Consider the following 19,260-nt stretch of genomic DNA (forward strand, 5'->3'; position numbering starts at 1 on the left):
CAACTAGCCAATATCACAAAAATTCTATAAAAAAAATAGACATTTACCCCTAATAGTATTACACATATCTGCAAAAGTCTTATATTATATTTTAGTTATAACAAAAGGTGTAAAAATCCATCAGAATTTTGCCTTTTTAATTTGTTACGGCTAAAATATAATGAATTTGAAGATAAGATTTTACATGTAGGTGTAATACTATTCGAAATATGTGTCCAATTTTTTCTAGAATTTTATGTGACATTTGCTAGTTGGTGTGTACGGAGTGTGCACGGAAAGCTCGTGCGCTTGGACGTTCCGAACTTTTACTAGCTGATGGTTGTTATTATACCATAAGTAACCCAAACAAATATCAATGGAAGGTAAGACAGTTCAATCTGCAGCGTGGTTAGATATATAAATATCAATGGAAGGTAAGACAAATTTATCTGACGGTCTTATTTTTTTTCTTATGCTTATACTTATCAGCTAAATTTAAATTTTTCAACCTTGTTTTTTCATCGAAGTTTATTTTTCAGTGTTTGTTTTTATATCGCTAAGAACATGTATATAAAAGTTTTATTCCTAAATTACTTTTCGTTTATACAGTACAATTAAATAAGCAGGCTCGTGCATCACATTCTCAATAATTATTTGCACTTCACGATCGATCTGACGGTGATTGACTACCATATATATAGTAGGAATACAAAGCATCGGGTAGATTATCTCTAAGAGCGATATACTCCATATTACTATTTCATCGAGAGTTTCGTTACATATCCAAAAACGGTCTCAAAGAACCCAACCATGGCAGCCACGCCCCCTCCTCCTCCACTCCACATTGTGGTGTTTCCATGGCTGGCCTTCGGCCACATGATCCCCTTCCTCGAGCTCTCCAAGCGGCTGGCGAGGCGAGGCCACGCCATCACCTTCGTCTCCACGCCGAGGAACGCTGGTAGGCTGGGCGCGATCCCACCGGCGATGTCCGCCCACCTCCGCGTCGTGTCGCTCGACCTCCCGGCAGTCGACGGCCTTGCCGGAGGGCGCCGAGTCGACGGCCGACGTCCCGCCGGAGAAGGTCGGGCTCCTCAAGAAGGCGTTCGACGGCCTCGCCGTGCCCTTCGCTAGCCTCATCGCCGAGGCCTGTGGCGGCGCCGCCGGTGATGGGGAAGAAGCCGCCGCTGGGTTCTCGAGGAAGCCAGACTGGATCATACTCGACTTCGCGCAGAACTGGATATGGCCGACAGCCGAGGAGTATGAGGTGATCTTGAGGCTTTGAGCTCATGCTCATCGTCTCCATTATATTACCATTTCGGTGAATAAAAGGACTAATTCATTGATTTTTGTTTGTTTTATTTGAACCTTGAAGATTGCATGTGCCATCTTCTCCATCTTCCCGGCGGCATTGGGGGCCTTCGTTGGCACGAAACAAGAGAACCTAGCTCACCCGCGTACCACCACGGAAGACTACATGGCCCAGCCAGCGTGGATCCCCTTCCCCTCCACCGTTACATACCGGCGGCACGAAGCGGAGTGGATAGCAGCCGGTTTCCGGCCCAACGCCTCCGGTGTGTCCGATGCTGATCGTTTCTGGGACTCAGAGCGCCCCTCCTGCCGCCTCATCATCTACCGTAGTTGTCCCGAGGCAGAGCCGCGACTGTTCCCGCTCCTCACCAAGCTCTATACTAAGCCGGCCATCCCCTCCGGCCTCCTTGTGCCTCCCGCTCTTGACGACAATGATATTGGTGTGTACAATAGATCCGACCGGTCCTTCGTGGCAGTGATGCAATGGCTTGACAAGCAGCCAAACAAATCTGTCATCTATGTTTCACTCGGGACCGAGGCACCTATCACAGCAGACCATATGCATGAGCTCGCATTTGGACTAGAGCTTGCTGGTGTGCGCTTCCTATGGGCACTCCGTCGTCCGAGTGGCATCAACTGCCACGACGACATGCTCCTCCCCAGTGGGTTCGAGACACGTGTTGCTGCACGTGGCTTAGTGTGCACGGAGTGGGTACCGCAGGTGCGCATGTTAGCGCATGGTGCAGTAGGTGTATTCTTAACACATTGCGGCTGGGGCTCCACCGTGGAGAGCTTCCACTATGGTCAGCCACTGGTGATGCTCCCTTTTATCGCTGACCAGGGCCTAATTGCTCAGGCGGTGGCGGCAACGGGGGTAGGTGTGGAGGTGGCGAGGAACTACGACGATGGCTCGTTCTACAGGGATGATGTTGCGGCGGCGATACAAAGGGTCATGGTGGAGGAGGAGGGGAAGGAATTGGCACACAAAGCCATAGAGTTGTGCGGCATCCTCGGGGATAGAGTCCAGCAGGAGATGTACCTTTATGAGCTTATCGGCTACTTACAGTGCTACAAATGATCATTGCTCACTATACTCTCGCGTCTATCACTCTATACCATGAATGGCCATGTTCTTGTGCCTACAATGAACAAATGTATTTTCACATCTTAATAAATTTCTATAGAAAACCATCAAAATTAATGCATAATAAAACAGTTCTACTGTCAGAAGTACCCATAATAGCATACTTATCAGTTATGTTGAATGGCATGAGAGTAAGGTTTGATCATACACCAATTAGTTTTTTTAAAAAAAAACAACCCACACAAAACAGTGTAGTATTTTGTATTGATATAGCAGTAAAAAAAGTGCAATTTATAGCCCTGGAAGGGTATAGCTAGAAAAATAGAAAAATAACAGGTATACCACGCATTTACAACCGGATCCTTGAGAGTAGGTCTACTAAACGATTGATTGCTCGGCTGACACCCCGCGTGACCGCTCCATCCCCACGTGGACCTGCGCAGTTGTTGGAGTCCAATTTAGATGTTTCTGTTTAACAAACCATGTATAATATAGCCTATTTTTATTTCTAAGGTCTTTCTCATCCACATAATTTTGCCCTATGAGCAGTTTTTTTTTTTTTTGCTTAGAGAAAAGTTTGTCTGTAAAAAATTTATGCATAATCCACTTTTGTTTTCTCGGGCCATTCTCAATCCATGTGTTTTAAGCCCAACTAGTAATATTATTTTGCCCAGAAAAAAAATGTACATAAAAACTTTATACATACCAACTTTACACATAGAAACTTTATACATTCAAACTTTATGGATAAAAAAATTATGCATCAAAACTTTATAGATAGAAACTTCATAAATAGAAAATTTTATGCAAATGAGTTTATTAGAACTACTATTAAGAGCGCTAGTACGTGGAATATTGTTCCGAGCGCCAAACATGCGTTAGCCCAGGCCCACCCCACCCCACATCCCGTCATCCCACTCCTACCGACCGGAGTAAATTGTTTACTCCGATCAGGTGCCTCTACCACCCACCTTTATTTGAGTAAACAATTTACTTCGATAATAAAAACAACTTCCCTGCTTTCGATCTCACCCCACGTCCCACATCATGCACCCACCATTATCGGAGTAAATGATTTACTACGATAAAAACAACTTCTCTGCTTTCGGTATATATTCTATTTTTCCCGTACCCAACCAACCACTCTCGCCCCCACTCCGTTTTTTCCTTTTTTTTTTTGGGATCTGAATCGATCCACCATCCTAGCCCACAGATCGGCGACACACCATGGAGGACGACGACGACACCGTGGTGGTTGATGGCGGTGGCCGGCGAGCGGTGGCCGGCGGCAGTTGAGGTGAAGGCACTACTTCGGGCCTCGCTACCGGACGCTAGGCAGCACCATAACCAGCAAGGAGGTGTTCACCTGAGCCAATAGCAACAACCAGCGGCTGCTCCACGTCGGCGACATTGATAGAACAAGCAAGTAAGGAAATGACACTCTGATTTGCATCTGCATACTCTCCTTCAACTTCACGCATGAAGCCCTAATTTTTTTTGCAAATCAAATTAACATGCAATCTCCAATATTACCTGATCTCAATTGATGGGCTGCACAGGTCCTACATTTGCACATCGTGCTCCATGTGACTAGCCACAGAGGATAGGGTGGAGTCCACCGGTGATGGAGATTGTTTGCTATTTTTCTTTTGCTCGTCATCTGTATTGACATGAACGAGAATGTTTTTACATTTTTTTGTGCTTGTTAGATGATGGATGGCTGCTACTGCGCAACGTCAAGCTCAACTCTATACCACACCGCTAGATTCTTCTATGATTCCATGATGGATTTTTGGCTGAATCATTTTTTTTTCTAGTTTGATTCACTTGTGAGTAATTTTATCGCTTGTGTGTGATTGAGCCTGTAATTTTTTTCATTCATACGACTATTTTGTGATACAGATCAACAATACTCTTAGTACCAGTTTTTACTCTTATACTGTATATTGAACACATCAGTAAACATATTACTACACGGTGGCTATGAGATCATGGCTATATCGAGAGCAATGTGGTAATTGTTTTACTCGCAGACCACAAAATCTAAATAATATTGCTAAAAGAATTACTAGCGTTATAAGTTGGTAGTAATTATTTTACGACCATCTAGGTATGGCGTCATACGATGTGGAGACATTCATGCGAATAAATTTGTTACTTTAGAATGAGCAGATGTGGAAGGCTGGGAGTAAATGAAAAACTCCACGGAGTAAATTCGTTACTTTTAAAACGTGCGGAGATACTAGAAAAACGGAAAATTCGGAAAGAAAAACTAGACGGTAAATATTTTACTAAAACGCGAAAACAGAAAAACTATAGAGAATGAATAAATAACAGAAAAATCTGGATGGTTAATATTTTACCGGGACCATTGATGAAGCACAGATAAGATGGAAAAGAGAAAAAACACGGAAGGTGGGGTGGTAAAAAACGAAAAAAATGACCCGAGAAAAGGTGGGATGCGGAGAAAGGTGGGGTGGTAAAAAACGGAAAAACCAGAAGAAGAAGAAGAAGGCGGTGTGCAGCGCTCGAATTATTATTACGCGTTGTAGCGCGTGGAATAGCGCTACCGTGAATTTATAACAAATTTAATAAAAATAAAAAATCCATATGGGCCTAGATTAGGCCACATGGCCTGCCTGCTCGATGGGCCTCCAGGAAGAAACAAAGAGATCCCATGACGAATCAAGACCATTCATTTATTTGCCAAAAAAAAAAGGAAATTAAACAATCCCACACATATTTTGTCCTACGAAAAAAGAACCTCAAATCTAATCGCGCGTGGCAAGCGCAAGCGATCGATCACTCATTAGCCATTAAGGATCCTCATGGCTGAAGAGCAAATCGAGAACACGACACCCATAAGGAAATGAATCTTCAAACAAAACTTCAGGATGATACGATGCCGAGAGCATCGTTGCGCCCATTCTCGAGGATCAGAACATGGTTTTCACCTGAAGAGACATCCATCATGGAGAGAGAGATTCCACGAGAATGCCCCAAGGGGGATGCGGTGCCCACAAGTGTCATTGTTGTCGGCCCAAACAGACTGGACTTTCGCCCATAATCTTCCTTCCCTCCCACGCCAACGTGCACCTGCCAGTATCAACAGTCACCACCAACTGAGCACCTTCAACATGCAATCACCACACCAGTGCCTCGCCACTGGCCAGCATCAAGTAGGAGCATAACATCTGGTGCACTCAACTCCATCCACGTAATTGGGTTGGAAAAGAAGAGGGTGAAAGAGAAGAGTGGATCGCATCTCCCCTGCACTAGACCACCACAAGGCCATCTTGTGGAAGGCGCCACCGCAACAGGTCTAGCGTCTGTGAAGAGTCCACCGCAGGCCTCAACGTCCACCTCATTGTGTTGCCACCACCGCGGCAAGGCATTCAACCTCACCACCACCTTAGGCCGCCAGTCCGTCTCACCCTCGCCTCACCTCATTGCCATTTGCCATCGCTGGATCTCCTGTAAGTCCAAAGCCCACGACACCACCAACCCGGTCATTGTCGCCGCATCCTCGTCCCGCTACCTCCAGCCATGCTACTCCAGACTCTCGTCAGCCTCCCCACAGCCGCCCCCATGGACGGCCTCTCGAAGACCTCCCGCCCAGCCCGCGTCATCGGCAAAGCACAACAGCTCTCATCGTGAGCCTCCTCTTGGTGCTAAGAATCGCTCACCCCTCACCTCTGCAGCAACAACAGAGCAGCCCCACCACCACTGCTTATGTCACCTCCCTCGCCTTGAGCACCCTCCCGCCTACACCGTTGGCAATCCACAAGCTCGCGTTGGCCTCCCGTTGGCCAACCGCCGGCAAAATCCAGAAGCTGACTCGCTAGATCCGCCCTCATAGCCTAGATCTGACCCTCCATGACCCATTGTTTCAGTCCTCAATTGTCGAAAGCTGAGCACGGCCACCACCACCGTGTCGCTTTGTCGATCCTCGCTGTGGTGCCGCCGCCTCTCACCTGCATCTGATTCGGGCAATCCGCCTTGCCTTCTTTTCATCGCTTGTGGCTATCTACCACTAGTCGGCGATGCTTCTTGCAGCCCCGCCTCGCATCCCCAGACTCGCCCACGCTTGATCTGGTGTTCACCATCGACGCGAGACCCGCAGCCGTCGTCCTAGCACACCGAACAGCTTACTAGCAGCTCACTCTAGCAGCGGCAGGGCAGAGGAGTGGGGAGGTGGGTGGTGGCAGCATGGCTAGGGTTTGCCACCACCCAAGTCACTTGTCACGGGAGGCAACACGGGGCTCTTAGCTCAAGACATGATTTTTTTTTTTTTGAAAAACAGCTGAACTATGCTAGGCTAATAGACCTCTGGAGCTGGGTAACACGCATGCGTCACTCTCTCTATATTTATGTTAAAAGATGACAGAAGATACTTTTGAAAAAAATAGTTTTAACTGAGACAGCACGATTAGAACAGAATAGCAATTCTAACATGGAAATGAACAACAAAAATGTAAACAGAGCAGTTCTCATACTGTTAACACATCATGCATGCCCCAGAAAACCCATGAATGCTAATTTGCTCTAGGAAGCGAAATCGTGCGTGTGGTCCCAGGTCACAACAAGCACCGGTTAGGGTTAGGGTTTCGGGGGTGGGGTGGAAGGGGGAGGGGAGAGTGGCGCTGAAGAGGCAGCGGTCTTGTTTAATGGTGGTGGGTGGCAGACAAGGGCGGGCGGTGAGGTGGCACCGCCACCGTTAGAGCGGCAAGGCCGGTAATGGGCAGTGGGCCAGTGTTGGTGGCTGGGGGTAAAGCGAAGCAAAGAGGAGGAAGAGGAGGCCAGCCGGGTAGGGCCACGCCAGCACGTTGATGCCTTTCGGCACTAGTGAGGCCAGGCGATGGCACAGTGGGGGTGGCGATGTAGAAAAAACATACCTGGTATGTTAGAGCGAGCTTACCAAGGGGAGGAGGAGGGGGCTCACTTGAGAGGGGCCTTCGCTGGAGGAATGCCGCTTGACTGCCTGCCCTCTTCTCCGTTGAGGAGCTCGCCAAGGAGAGGAGGAGAGGACTCACCGATAGACCATCACTGGTGCTGTTGCCGGAGGGGAGCCGCTCGTCGTCATCATCGCTCCGTGCCTCCGCTCTGGTATCTCTGCTCGCGTTGTTTTGATAGAAATGTGGGAAAGAGATAAGGATGGGAGAGAATATTAAGGGATGGGAAGGTAGAGAGATAGGGGAGGTGGGCTGGGGGCTGGCTAATGGGCGGGTGACCGTCCTAGGCGATCACCCCCCATCCCCCTATACAGTATACACTACTCTCTTTCTTCCTCCTCTCCTTCTTCTCTTCCTACTACACCATAAATTTTTAAAAAATAAAAAACACAAAGTTGACAAAAATTATGTATAGAAATACTATATATAAAAAATTTGAATTCAAATTCAAATTTAAAACGGGTATGTAAACTTTTGACTTATAAAACTTTGGGTCTGTAAACTAATATTTGAATTCAAATTCAAATTTGAATCGGATATAATTCAAATTCAAATTTGAATCGGGTATATAAACTTTTGACTTATAAACTTTGTGTCTATAAACTTTAGGTGTATAAATTTTATATGTATAGAAATACTATATATAAAAAATATTTGAATTCAAATTCAAATTTGAATCGGATATATTTGATTTATAAACTTTAGGTCTCTAAACTTTAGATGTGTAAACTTGAGATATACAAACTTTAGGTGCATAAATTTACTAAAATAGGAAAGTAATGTGGTGCCAAAAAAGGAAACTACGTGGAGGAGAGGGGGGCACGCTAGGGCCTAGGGGCGATCGCTAGGGGTGATCGATCGCCCCTTAGCAATCTCAAGGTGGGCTGTGGGGTTAGCCGCGCGTGTGACTTAATTCTGTCGGTGCACACGCTAGCTAGGAGAACCTAGAAAACCACTCTAAAAATTGGGGCCGGGCTGATATTGAAAACTGCAAGAGTATAATATTTTAGGGTTGAATAATCTCCAATTATGAAATTCAATGTTCGATGACAAAGTTTTAAATTTTATGGTTATTTTATAATCTTATAAATCTCAATATTGTAAAATAAATATTTTTTCTTAAATATATTGTTATAATTAATATATAGTTACTAGATGTAACTTAATTAGAAGTTTAGGACTTCAGCACATAATTTTAGAGCATGGCTATTACGGCACAACTACGCAACACGAAGTATGCATTCCCCAGAATCTGGTAAAAGGACTAGAAGCAACGAAATATTATAACCAATTATATATGTCACATGCAACGTGTGCTAATATTTTAAGAGAAACATGGTGATGAAAAAAAATAAGAGCATCCTTGCAGTTGCACGACGGAGGGAACAGGACAAATGGAGTATCGATAATATTTTTCTCAACAAACTTTTTTTAAAAAGTTTTTACTAAAAATAATCCGATCACTACATGCATCCTGATATACTGAATATGAAAGGCACTAAATTTTACATTTTTATGATACCTCCTGTACCTCCAAACCCAATTACCATGAAATTGCTCCCATCAATTTTTCAAGGTCTCCTAAATGCTTGCATGTCTAGTTTTGTATACTTATTGGATGTGGCATGCTTGTATTAGATTATAGAAGTGCTAATAAATATTATACTTGCGTGTTGAGTTTTAGGTGTTTAGTAGGCATTAAAATCACATACTCACACCTCTACCACCATATATGAGCTATACTTTTTCAATACGATCAAAAGCAAAATTAGAATTTCGAAGTGTATAGCTGAGATCTTTTGCAGCACCATATCTACAGTACTGCTACTAACGGAGCCACATACGAGCAGTACTGCAGTTCGCTACTGTAAATGTAAATTAAAGGACATATATGTCCCAAAGCTGTATGACCATTAAAACTACAGTAGACAAATTGCATAGGAACTGGAGACGACTCACCAGTCGCCACCGTCGCCAGACTACACTCCACACATGTAGTGATAAATTAAAGCCAAAATTTGCCACAGGACACACAAAAAACGTGTAATTGGTTGAGAGGCACCACAAAAACATGATACGGCTAATGGACACTAAAAAATTGTGTAATTGGCTATAGGACACCGGTCGCATTATTTTATTATTTCCGGGTCAAAAGAGGAGAGAAATTTTTCAAAATGGCGAGATTGCCCTTGGCGCCATCTCCCCCCACCCCAAATCACAAAAGTTTTATAGCTGCCGGCGATGTTGTTGACGGCGAGGTAACTGGCGCGGAGGCGGATGTGGTCGGGGAGGGACGGGAGGTGGAGGAACACGAGGCCTAGCAGGTCCGCCGAGAGAGCCTGCCAGCGTGGCGAAGGCTGCTACGCCGCCACCATCCTCCTCCTCCTCGTCGGTGCCGGTGGCGGCGGCGTGGAGCAGCAGACAGCGCGGATGCGGACGTGGTTGGGGAGGGACAGGAGGTGGAGAGCACGAGCCCTCGCAGATCCGCCGAGAGATCCTGCCACGACAGCGAAGGCTGCTGCGTCGCCGCCATCCTCCTCATCGTCGTCAGTGCCGGCGGTGGTGGCGTGGAGCGGCAGATGGCGCGGATGCGGACGTGGTTGGGGAGGGACGGGAGGTGGAGGAGGATGAGCCCTCGCAGATGCGCCGAGAGATCCTGCCACGGCAGCGAAGGCTGCTGCGCCGCCGCCATCCTCGTCGTCGTTGTCGATGCCGGCGGCAGCGGCGTGGAGTGTGAGGAGAAGGTGGCCGCCAGTGTCGCCCCACCGCGCCTTCGAGGCCGCCGTGCCGTTCCAGGCAAAGTCAACAGGAAGGGAAAAGGAAGGAAAGAGAAGGGGCAATCCAGGCATTTAGAAAAATATCTCACCTCTTTTGACTTGGAAATAATAAAATAATACGACCGGTGTCCTATGGCCAATTACATATTTTTTTAGTGTCCATCAGCCGTGTCATGTTTTTGTGGTGTCTTCTAGCCAATTACACGTTTTTTGCGTGTCTTGTGACAAATTTTGCCTAAATTAAATCACGTCGATGTTTAACAACAGAGATATCATTGGAATATCAAACTGATCATCATTACTATCGTACACCCAGCCGGCCAGCCCGGATCACCAAATCGTACGTCCGACAACAACTACAATCATTAAACAAATCACCCTCGTGGATCGCGCGCATTCTGTCTCCATGATTACATTTCACCAATCTTACAGTTATATATACATATACACACACATCATCAGATATCCAACTCTTTAAAAAAAATCATCAGATATCCAACTCTTTCCAATAATCCGGCCATGTCAGAGGCGGTGCAGGCTGCTGCTGATGCTTCTTCTTCTTCTTCTTCTTCTTCTTCTTCTTCTTCTTCTTCTTCTCCGCTTCACATTGTGGTGTTCCCATGGCTGGCCTTCGGCCACATGATCCCCTTCCTCGAGCTCTCCAAGCGGCTGGCCAGCCGCGGCCACGCCGTCACCTTCGTCTCCACGCCGAGGAACGCCGCGAGGCTGGGCGCGATCCCACCGGCGCTGTCCGCCAACCTCCGCGTCGTGCCGCTCGACCTCCCGGCCGTCGATGGCCTGCCGGAGGGCGCCGAGTCGACGGCCGACGTCCCGCCGGAGAAGGTCGGGCTCCTCAAGAAGGCGTTCGACGGCCTCGCCGCTCCCTTCGCTAGCCTCGTCGCCGAGGCCTGCGGCGGCGGCAGCGCCGGTGATGGGGAAGAAGCCGCCGCTGGGTTTTCGAGGAGGCCTGACTGGATCATACTCGACTTCGCGCAGAACTGGTTCTGGCCGATTGCTGAGGAGCATGAGGTGAGCAAGAGAGAAAGAAAATGGCATGCACGTGCTTAATTAATTCCCATTTGCATGTTCGTTAATAAGCACATGATTAAAGATGCCTAGGGTAATGAGGACCCTTACTATGTCGGTAGGTTTAGGTGGATAGGTAATGAGGACCCTTATTTAGTAGTATAATTCTTTCCGTCCCAATTTACAAAGTACAACCAGTACTAACACAAATATTAAGAAAGAATTTAATCATCCTCTCGGTTGGATCACCTCGATGCATGCTCCTAGTGTGATTGGGGGCTTGATGGTAGATGATTTAAAGCGAACTAAATTTAGCAGAGAAAGAGATCCTAGTTAATGTATAAATGTTTTCTACTATATTATGAGATGAAGCAAAAAAAAAAGTGTTTGTGCCTTATATTTTGGGATAGATCAAGAGAATTGCATACATGATAGAGAGAAGCATATATGCCCGCCAGTACAAAATTGGATCCCTAATTGTAGTCTCTCTCTCTCTCTCTCTCTCTCTCATTTGTAGGCTAGACATCACATTTATATAAATGGAACAATATAAAAGAAAAAAAAGGGACATACACTTACAAAATTTCAGGAACCTAACTAATAGACAACCATTTCTATCTTTTGTGTCTTGCAAGATCCCATGCGCCGTTTTCTTCATCATTCCGGCCGCCATTGTGACCTTCATCGGTCCAAAGCAAGAGAACATCACTCACCCGCGCACAACGACTGAGGACTACATGGTTGCGCCACCGTGGGTCCCATTCCCCTCCACCCTCGCCTACCGGCGCCATGAAGCAGAGTGGATCGCTGCTGCATTCCAGCCTAACGCCTCTGGAGTGTCCGATGTTGACCGTTTGCTGGAAATGGAACGCTCCTGCTGCCGCCTTATCGTCTTGTCCCGAGGCAGAGCCACGACTGTTCCCGCTCCTCAACAAGCTCTTCGCTAGGCCGGCTGTCCCTGCCAGTCTCCTCCTCCCAGCAGACATTGTTCATGATGAAGATGCCCCAAACACCACCTCTAACCAATCCTTTGTGTCAGCAATACAGTGGCTTGACAAGCAGCCAAATGGATCTGTCATCTATGTTGCACTCGGGAGCGAGGCACCTATCACAACAAACCATGTACGCGAGCTCGCACTTGGACTAGAGCTCTCTGGTGTACGCTTCCTCTGGGCACTCCGTCCTCCGAGTGGCATCAACAGCCAAACTGGAACATTCCTCCCAAGCGGGTTCGAGTCACGTGTTGCCACACGTGGCATAGTGTGCACAGAGTGGGTGCCACAAGTGCGTGTGCTTGCACATGGTGCAATAGGCGCATTCCTAACACACTGTGGTTGGGGCTCCACCGTGGAAAGCTTTTGCTTTGGTCACCCTCTAGTGATGCTACCTTTTGTCGCCGATCAGGGCCTGATCGCTCAGGCAATGGCTGCAAGGGGGATAGGAGTGGAGGTGGCGAGGAACTATGACGATGGTTCGTTCTATAGGGATGATGTTGCAGCAGCGGTTAGGCGGGTGATGGTGGAGGAGGAGGGGAAGGTATTGGCAAGAAAGGCTAAGGAGGTGCATAGCATCCTCGGAGATAGGGCACGGGAGGAACAATATCTTGATGAGTTTGTTGGCTACTTGCAGCGCTACAAATGACTATATATTGCTGTCGATGCACTCAAGACTACCCTATGTTTATATGTTCTCATGCCTATATTCTACTTCATCGTAAAGTCATATTTACTTCACCAATAGTGTTATTATCTCGCGATTCATTTTTTTCAATGACTCGTGATCTATTATTTGAATGCCATGGAAGTGTACTTCACCAAAATATGCACCTCGAAGACGCCGTTGACCATGCATGCACCTTGAACTAGTTGCCACATGTAAGCCTCCAGGCAGTCATTCCGTGGATGGCCTTAAGCCGTGCACACTACCCACGTGTTCCCTTGGTTGATGCAAACCTTGTACATTTCTATACTCTTCTTCACCACCCTACATAGTTATCTTCATGTTGTGTTTTGTCATTCTCCTCGGGTCTATCATTGGTACAATCGAACCATTCTTTGATGGGATGGTTTGGTTAGAGGGGGAGAAAGACAAAGAGAGATCGGGGCGATAGACCTGTTCTCTATTCAATCCCTTGATTGCTTGTTGTTAGCACAGAGTGATGGCGAGAACAGGTGGCATGTTCCTCCTATGTCCGGGTGTGGGGCCCATGGGGCCCCATCAGCAACTCCGCCGCTTGTAATGGTAGGTTCAAGGGCATACCACGTGGCAAACATTGAACACACTCAAGGCGCCAGCTCTAGCCGTCCCCAAGCACTGCCACACCTTGACTCTTGACGAGCGATTCCTTGGGTGGCCACAAGCTGGGTATGCTGCCTCGCTTCATCCTCCGGGTGGGAATGGACAGCGTTGAATCAGGTGTGCTACCACACGTCGGCTCTCGGGTAGGCTCTGTGTTCCTTCAGTAGATGCAAGTCTTATGTGTCTTCACATTCATTTTGGCCTTATATTCTAACTTGTGCTTTCGTCTAAACACTCTTTCACAGGCTAAGATAGTTGGACCGATGCAAGGACCTTTATCCTGGCACTACCGATATCGACCTATTGGGGTACCTATATACTTGTGATTAGGGTTGAAAGTGATTCGGATAGTTCCGTCCGACCAGACCTTTTTTGGGATTCGGATAGTTTCGATCGGATATATCTGGAAATTTTAATTTTTTTTCGGGAATAAAAACGAATATGATATATGTGATATCCGTCGGAATCGGATAACGGTCGGATAATATCCGATATTTTCCATCGGATATCCGGTATTCTTATGAAAAACATGTTTTTCTTTTCTCTACTTAGGTGGAACAAAACAAACCATATGAAAAAGATATAAGGAATAGCAATTAACATACAAACAAATGGAAAATTTCAATTCTAAAAAATAACCACTCAAATTTTCAAAAACTTTCAATTCAATTCTGAAAATTTTAATAACTTTTAATTCAAAAATTGAAAAGTTTCAGTTCTAATTCAAAACTCTCAACTCAGATTTAAAAAATTCAACTCAAGCTCTAGAACATTTAATTCAATTTCGAAATTCTCAACTCCAATTGAAATGTTCAGCCCCAAATTTAAAATATTCAACCAATTTTCAAAAATTTCAATGTGCCTGCGAAAATTTCAGTGATACACATGAATTTATTTGTTTCATGATAACATAAATTTGTATTGAAAGTAAACACAATATTTTCTATCTCCCCCTTGCCCTTACAAATAGAGATAAAATTTGAAAATGTTGATGTTTTGTTTTTGAAAACTAATGGCTACATCTCTTCCTCGATTTAAGAAGCATACTTTGAGGGGTCTTGATATTTCGATAATTATTCGTTACCGTATTCGTTTCGATTCGTATTCGCTCCGTATCTGTATTCGATAATATTCGATTCCGTTTTCATATCCGGGTTTCCGATTCCGATTTTGATTCCAAGAAAAAAATATGAAAACGAATATGATAGAGCTTTCTGACCGTGTTCGATCCGTTTTCATCCCTATCGGTTATGCTGACAATTTTAATCCATCATTAACAAATTGTTTGTTTTTATCAACTTAAACATCATAAAGATCTTAACTCTCATATCCAGTCAGTGACTCAGTGTATACGACTGCCAAGAAGATGGACTAGGAACCATTATATTGCAACCAAAGTTAGCTGGTTGTATCTCAAGAGTTAGAGATTTGCCCTGCTTTGCAATAGAAAAGTACGGATATCAACTACCAAAGTAGCCATTAGCCAAACCATTCAACAGCCTACGGACACATTAGCAATACCGATAATATAGAGTCGGGTGGGGACTAGGGAGACATGAATCCAAATCACCTATTACAGGCAGGGTCACAGATTGACTCACAAACGAGATCAAAGTTCAGATCGCCAACGCGCAGGTAGGCGGCGATCGAGCAAGCAGAGGAGAGCGCGCGGGTGCGGGCAGCAATGGAGCGGCGCATGCTCAAGCATAGGCAGGCGGTTAGCAAGCGGAGGAGCGTGCACGAGAAAACCGACGTCGAGCAAGCGAAGGATCGAGCAACACGAGCTCAGGAGAAAACGAGGAGCAACGTGGATTCGCATGCAAGTGATCTGCGAGCAGGTAAAGGGGAGTGCGTGAGAAAGTCGGCGGCCAGCATAAGCAGAGGCATGGGCTCGCAAGCAGGTAGAAGAGGAGCGGCGGCGACCGATGGCTGACGGGCAGGATCACGAGCAGGCGGGGTGGGCGGAGGAGCTTGACGATGACCGGAAGGAGCAGGTGAGCGGCGGGCCAGTAAAAGTACTCGGTGATGGCCGGAAGAGCGGGTGAGCAAGCCGACAGGCGAGCAGGTGGACGACTATAGATGACCAGTGGTAGGCGGATGAGCGGCGATGACTGGCGCGCGGGCACGCGGGCGAACGATGGACGGGCGAGAGGACGAGCGAGTAGCGGCGCGGCGCGGGCACACGTCGTGCGCCCATCAAAGTGGGTCGAGATAATCCACTCGATTTTGATGGATGCTTTGAACCCGGATTTATAAGGAATGTTTCCATCTGGTGGGTTCAACTCAAACCATACGTACCTCAAATAACCAAACGCGCAGTGAATTTTGTTTTCCATTCTCTCTTCTCTCTATTTTTTTCGAAATTCATACTGCGGTCCAAATTTCAACAATTTCGTTCGGTTTACCTGGGTGTATAGATGGCAATATGGCCCAAGGCTCGACAACCTGGCCCAAAGCACGGCAATTAGGCCCGGCCCAAGTACGGCACGCCGGGCCATGCCTGGGCTGCTCCCGCAGCATAGTGGGCCGGCACGGCCCGACACGACTAAATAAAAATAGTTGAGGGATCCATCATAGACTTAATTCAGCCATTTGAGGTACAGCCCAAAGACAATAGGTATATAAAATAGACTTATTCCAGCCATATAAGACTCAGCCCAAAGACATGCAGGAGGAATAGTAAACTTATTTAATAGAGAAGCACGATGGGCTATCGTGCCTTCAAGCCCGCCCGGCATGGCCCGAGTCTTAATGGGTCGGGCCTAGGCCGGGGATGCAACCCGTGGGCAGGCATAGCCCGGCCCGGTGTGTTGGTCGGGCCATGCCGGCCGAACTAGCTTCGGCCCAGGCCCGGTCGTGCATAGGACGTGCCAGGCCAGGCGGCCCATTTGGCCGAGGAGAAATGATAAACAGGCCTAAATTTTCCCACCCAAAGTGCTAATTTGATTAAACTGGTTGACTATAGACATCGCAAAGACATTGGAGTCAACAGTTATACAACTTTTCGTCAATTTTAGCTAGAGTTTCACAAATAGAATTCAATAAATTTGTGTTTTATGTTTCTATTGGTGTTAGTAGTGGTAGGTGCCTCTGTCAGTTTGGATGTGTTCTTTATGACTTGTTTATTTAAGGTGTGATTGTATTTGGATCATGTTTTGTAATAATTGGCTATACCTCTGTCTGTCAGTAAAGGTCGGGATTCTATTCTATTATCTAAAAATAGCGAAGACCTTGAATGGCCAAAAATTTGGAATTTTGTTTGACACATGGGTAGGCGTTAGCGGGCTAAACTTTGGCCCACACGAATGTGTAACGGGCTAATAATTTCGGCTTGCCTAATGCGTTAGTGACAAAATTGGCCCATGTAGCAATATTTAAACAAGTCGGAAAAACTTTAAACGGAAACTAGTAGACTAGCTATACAACTTGGACCATAAATCTCCTCAAAACTTTCAGATAACTTAGTACGATAGTGATGTAATAAATTATAACAAATGTAGTTACATTTTAACTTCAAAAAATTAGGGGCTCTCGGAGTATTATCTCCGTCCCAAAATAAGTTTATTTTTCACTCATCACACACATATTAATATAAAAACAAAAATATTAGAATATCCCTACTTTATCAAATCGCAATGTAACTATTGGTCACTCTATCTACTCTCAATAACATTATTCTCTATTTTTACAAACTACCCCTCCATCCGAGGTGTGATTTTTTTTTTGACAGAGTAGTACGATGCAATGATTAATTTAAAAAAAATTATTTTGGAATAAATTGAAGGGGTGTAAAAATGAATTTAATATGAGACAGAGAAGTTAGATCCAATACAATACAATATTACAGCGGTGTCAGTTGATGTACAAACGTCTGACACATTGTTTTCAAAAAAGAAAGAGGAAGAAGACATATACAAATTCATTGACCGAGAACGATAGCACGCATCACATCAGCATCTACACGGATAGCCAAAGATGGCGATCAATGGCGTCGCCGGCGCCGGCGCCGGCGACGTCGACGTCGACGTCGACGTCGATGCATCAGCACCTCCACCTCCTCTCCACCTGGTGATGTTCCCGTGGCTGGCGTTCGGCCACCTCATCCCGTTCCTCCAGCTCGCCAAGCGCCTGGCGGCGCGTGGCCACGCCGCCGTCACCTTCCTCGCCACGCCGCGGAACGCCTCCCGCCTCGCCGCGCTCCCGCCGGAGCTCGCCGCCTACGTCCGCGTCGTCTCGCTCCCGCTTCCGGTGCTCGATGGCCTGCCGGAGGGCGCGGAGTCGACGGCCGATGTCCCGCCGGAGAAGGTGGAGCTTCTCAAGAAGGCGTTCGACGGCCTCGCCGCGCCCTTCGCCGCATTCCTCGCCGACGCCTGCGCCGCCGGAGACCGGGAAGGACGACCAGATCCTTTCAGCAGGAGGCCCGACTGGGTCGTCGTCGACTTCGCCCACGGCTGGCTCCCGCCCATCGCCGACGAGCACCGGGTGCCGTGCGCCTTCTTCTCCATCTACTCGGCGGCGGCGCTCGCGTTCCTCGGCCCGAAGGCGGCGCACGACGCGCACCCGCGCACCGAGCCGGAGGACTTCATGTCGCCGCCGCCGTGGATCACGTTCCCCTCCACCATCGCCTTCCGCCGCCACGAGGCCGCGTGGGTCGCCGCCGCCGCCTACCGGCCCAACGCCTCCGGCGTCTCCGACATCGACCGGATGTGGCAGCTGCATCAGCGGTGCCACCTCATCGTCTACCGCAGCTGCCCCGACGTCGAGGGCGCCCAGCTCTGCGGCCTCCTCGACGAGCTCTACCACAAGCCCGTCGTGCCCGCCGGCCTCCTGCTGCCGCCCGACGCCGCCGGCGACGACGACGACGGCCACCGCCCGGACCTGATGCGGTGGCTCGACGAGCAGCCGGCGAGGTCGGTCGTCTACGTGGCGCTCGGGACGGAGGCGCCGGTGACGGCGGACAACGTCCGCGAGCTCGCGCTGGGGCTGGAGCTCGCGGGCGCGCGGTTCCTCTGGGCGCTGCGCGACGCCGGCGAGCGGCTGCCGGAGGGGTACAAGGCGCGCGTCGCGGGTCGCAGCGTGGTGGAGGCGGGGTGGGTGCCGCAGGTGCGCGTCCTGGCGCACGCCGCCGTCGGCGCGTTCCTGACGCACTGCGGCTGGGGCTCCACCGTGGAGAGCCTCCGGTTCGGCGGCCTCCCGCTGGTGATGCTGCCGTTCATCGCCGACCAGGGGCTCATCGCGAGGGCCATGGCGGACAGGGGGCTCGGCGTGGAGGTGGCGAGGGACGACGACGGCGACGGCTCGTTCCGCGGCGAGGACGTCGCGGCGGCGGTGCGGCGGGTGATGGCGGAGGAGGAGGGGAAGGTGTTCGCGCGCAACGCAAGGGAGATGCAGGAGGCACTCGGCGACGGCGAGCGGCAGGATCGCTACGTCGACGAGCTTGCCGAGCGGCTGCGTCGTCGCCGGAGTTTGAGCTGAACGCCGCCGCCGCGGCGGCGGCGGCGCGCGCGAAAGCTCCATCACGATTCACGAACTACGTCATCACGCATCGTATTCTTTTCGCGAAGTATTTGCTTTGAAAATTTTTGTGATGGAATAAATTCGCGATGCAAATTTGGAAGTGAACTGAACAAACGATATCAGACTAAAAAACTTGTGTAAAATAGTTTATCTACCACCCAGAATAGCATATGAACCAGGTTAATGTTTTCGATGAAAGCTGATCGATAGATGCAAATTTTGGAGTTTTCAACGTGTGGCGGAAGTATATTCCAAGTGAAATTTCTAAATGGTTTTTGGGAATTCAAATCGAAACAGTAATTCAACCGAAATTTGTCGA

The 19,260-nt window shown here is 48.0% G+C and overlaps 1 protein-coding gene and 2 pseudogenes across 2 annotated transcripts; all 3 read left to right on the forward strand.

The window, feature by feature from the left end:
• Positions 1-706: 706 nt before the first annotated feature.
• On the forward strand, positions 707-2,378 carry LOC136357168 (UDP-glycosyltransferase 91C1-like; annotated as a pseudogene). Its single transcript, XR_010742333.1, has 2 exons — positions 707-1,243; positions 1,352-2,378. The product of XR_010742333.1 is annotated as a UDP-glycosyltransferase 91C1-like (transcript).
• An 8,114-nt stretch (positions 2,379-10,492) lies between these two features.
• On the forward strand, positions 10,493-13,971 carry LOC107276152 (UDP-glycosyltransferase 91C1-like; annotated as a pseudogene).
• Positions 13,972-17,029: 3,058 nt separating this feature from the next.
• Positions 17,030-19,129, forward strand: LOC4342668 (UDP-glycosyltransferase 91C1). The gene has a single exon (XM_015790723.3). It carries the CDS (start codon positions 17,400-17,402, stop codon positions 18,897-18,899), a length of 1,500 nt encoding a protein of 499 aa, XP_015646209.1. The 5' UTR covers positions 17,030-17,399; the 3' UTR covers positions 18,900-19,129.
• Positions 19,130-19,260: the final 131 nt, after the last annotated feature.

The sequence above is a fragment of the Oryza sativa genome, chromosome 7 (genome assembly GCF_034140825.1).
Source record: "Oryza sativa Japonica Group chromosome 7, ASM3414082v1".
NCBI classification, from domain to species: domain Eukaryota; kingdom Viridiplantae; phylum Streptophyta; class Magnoliopsida; order Poales; family Poaceae; genus Oryza; species Oryza sativa.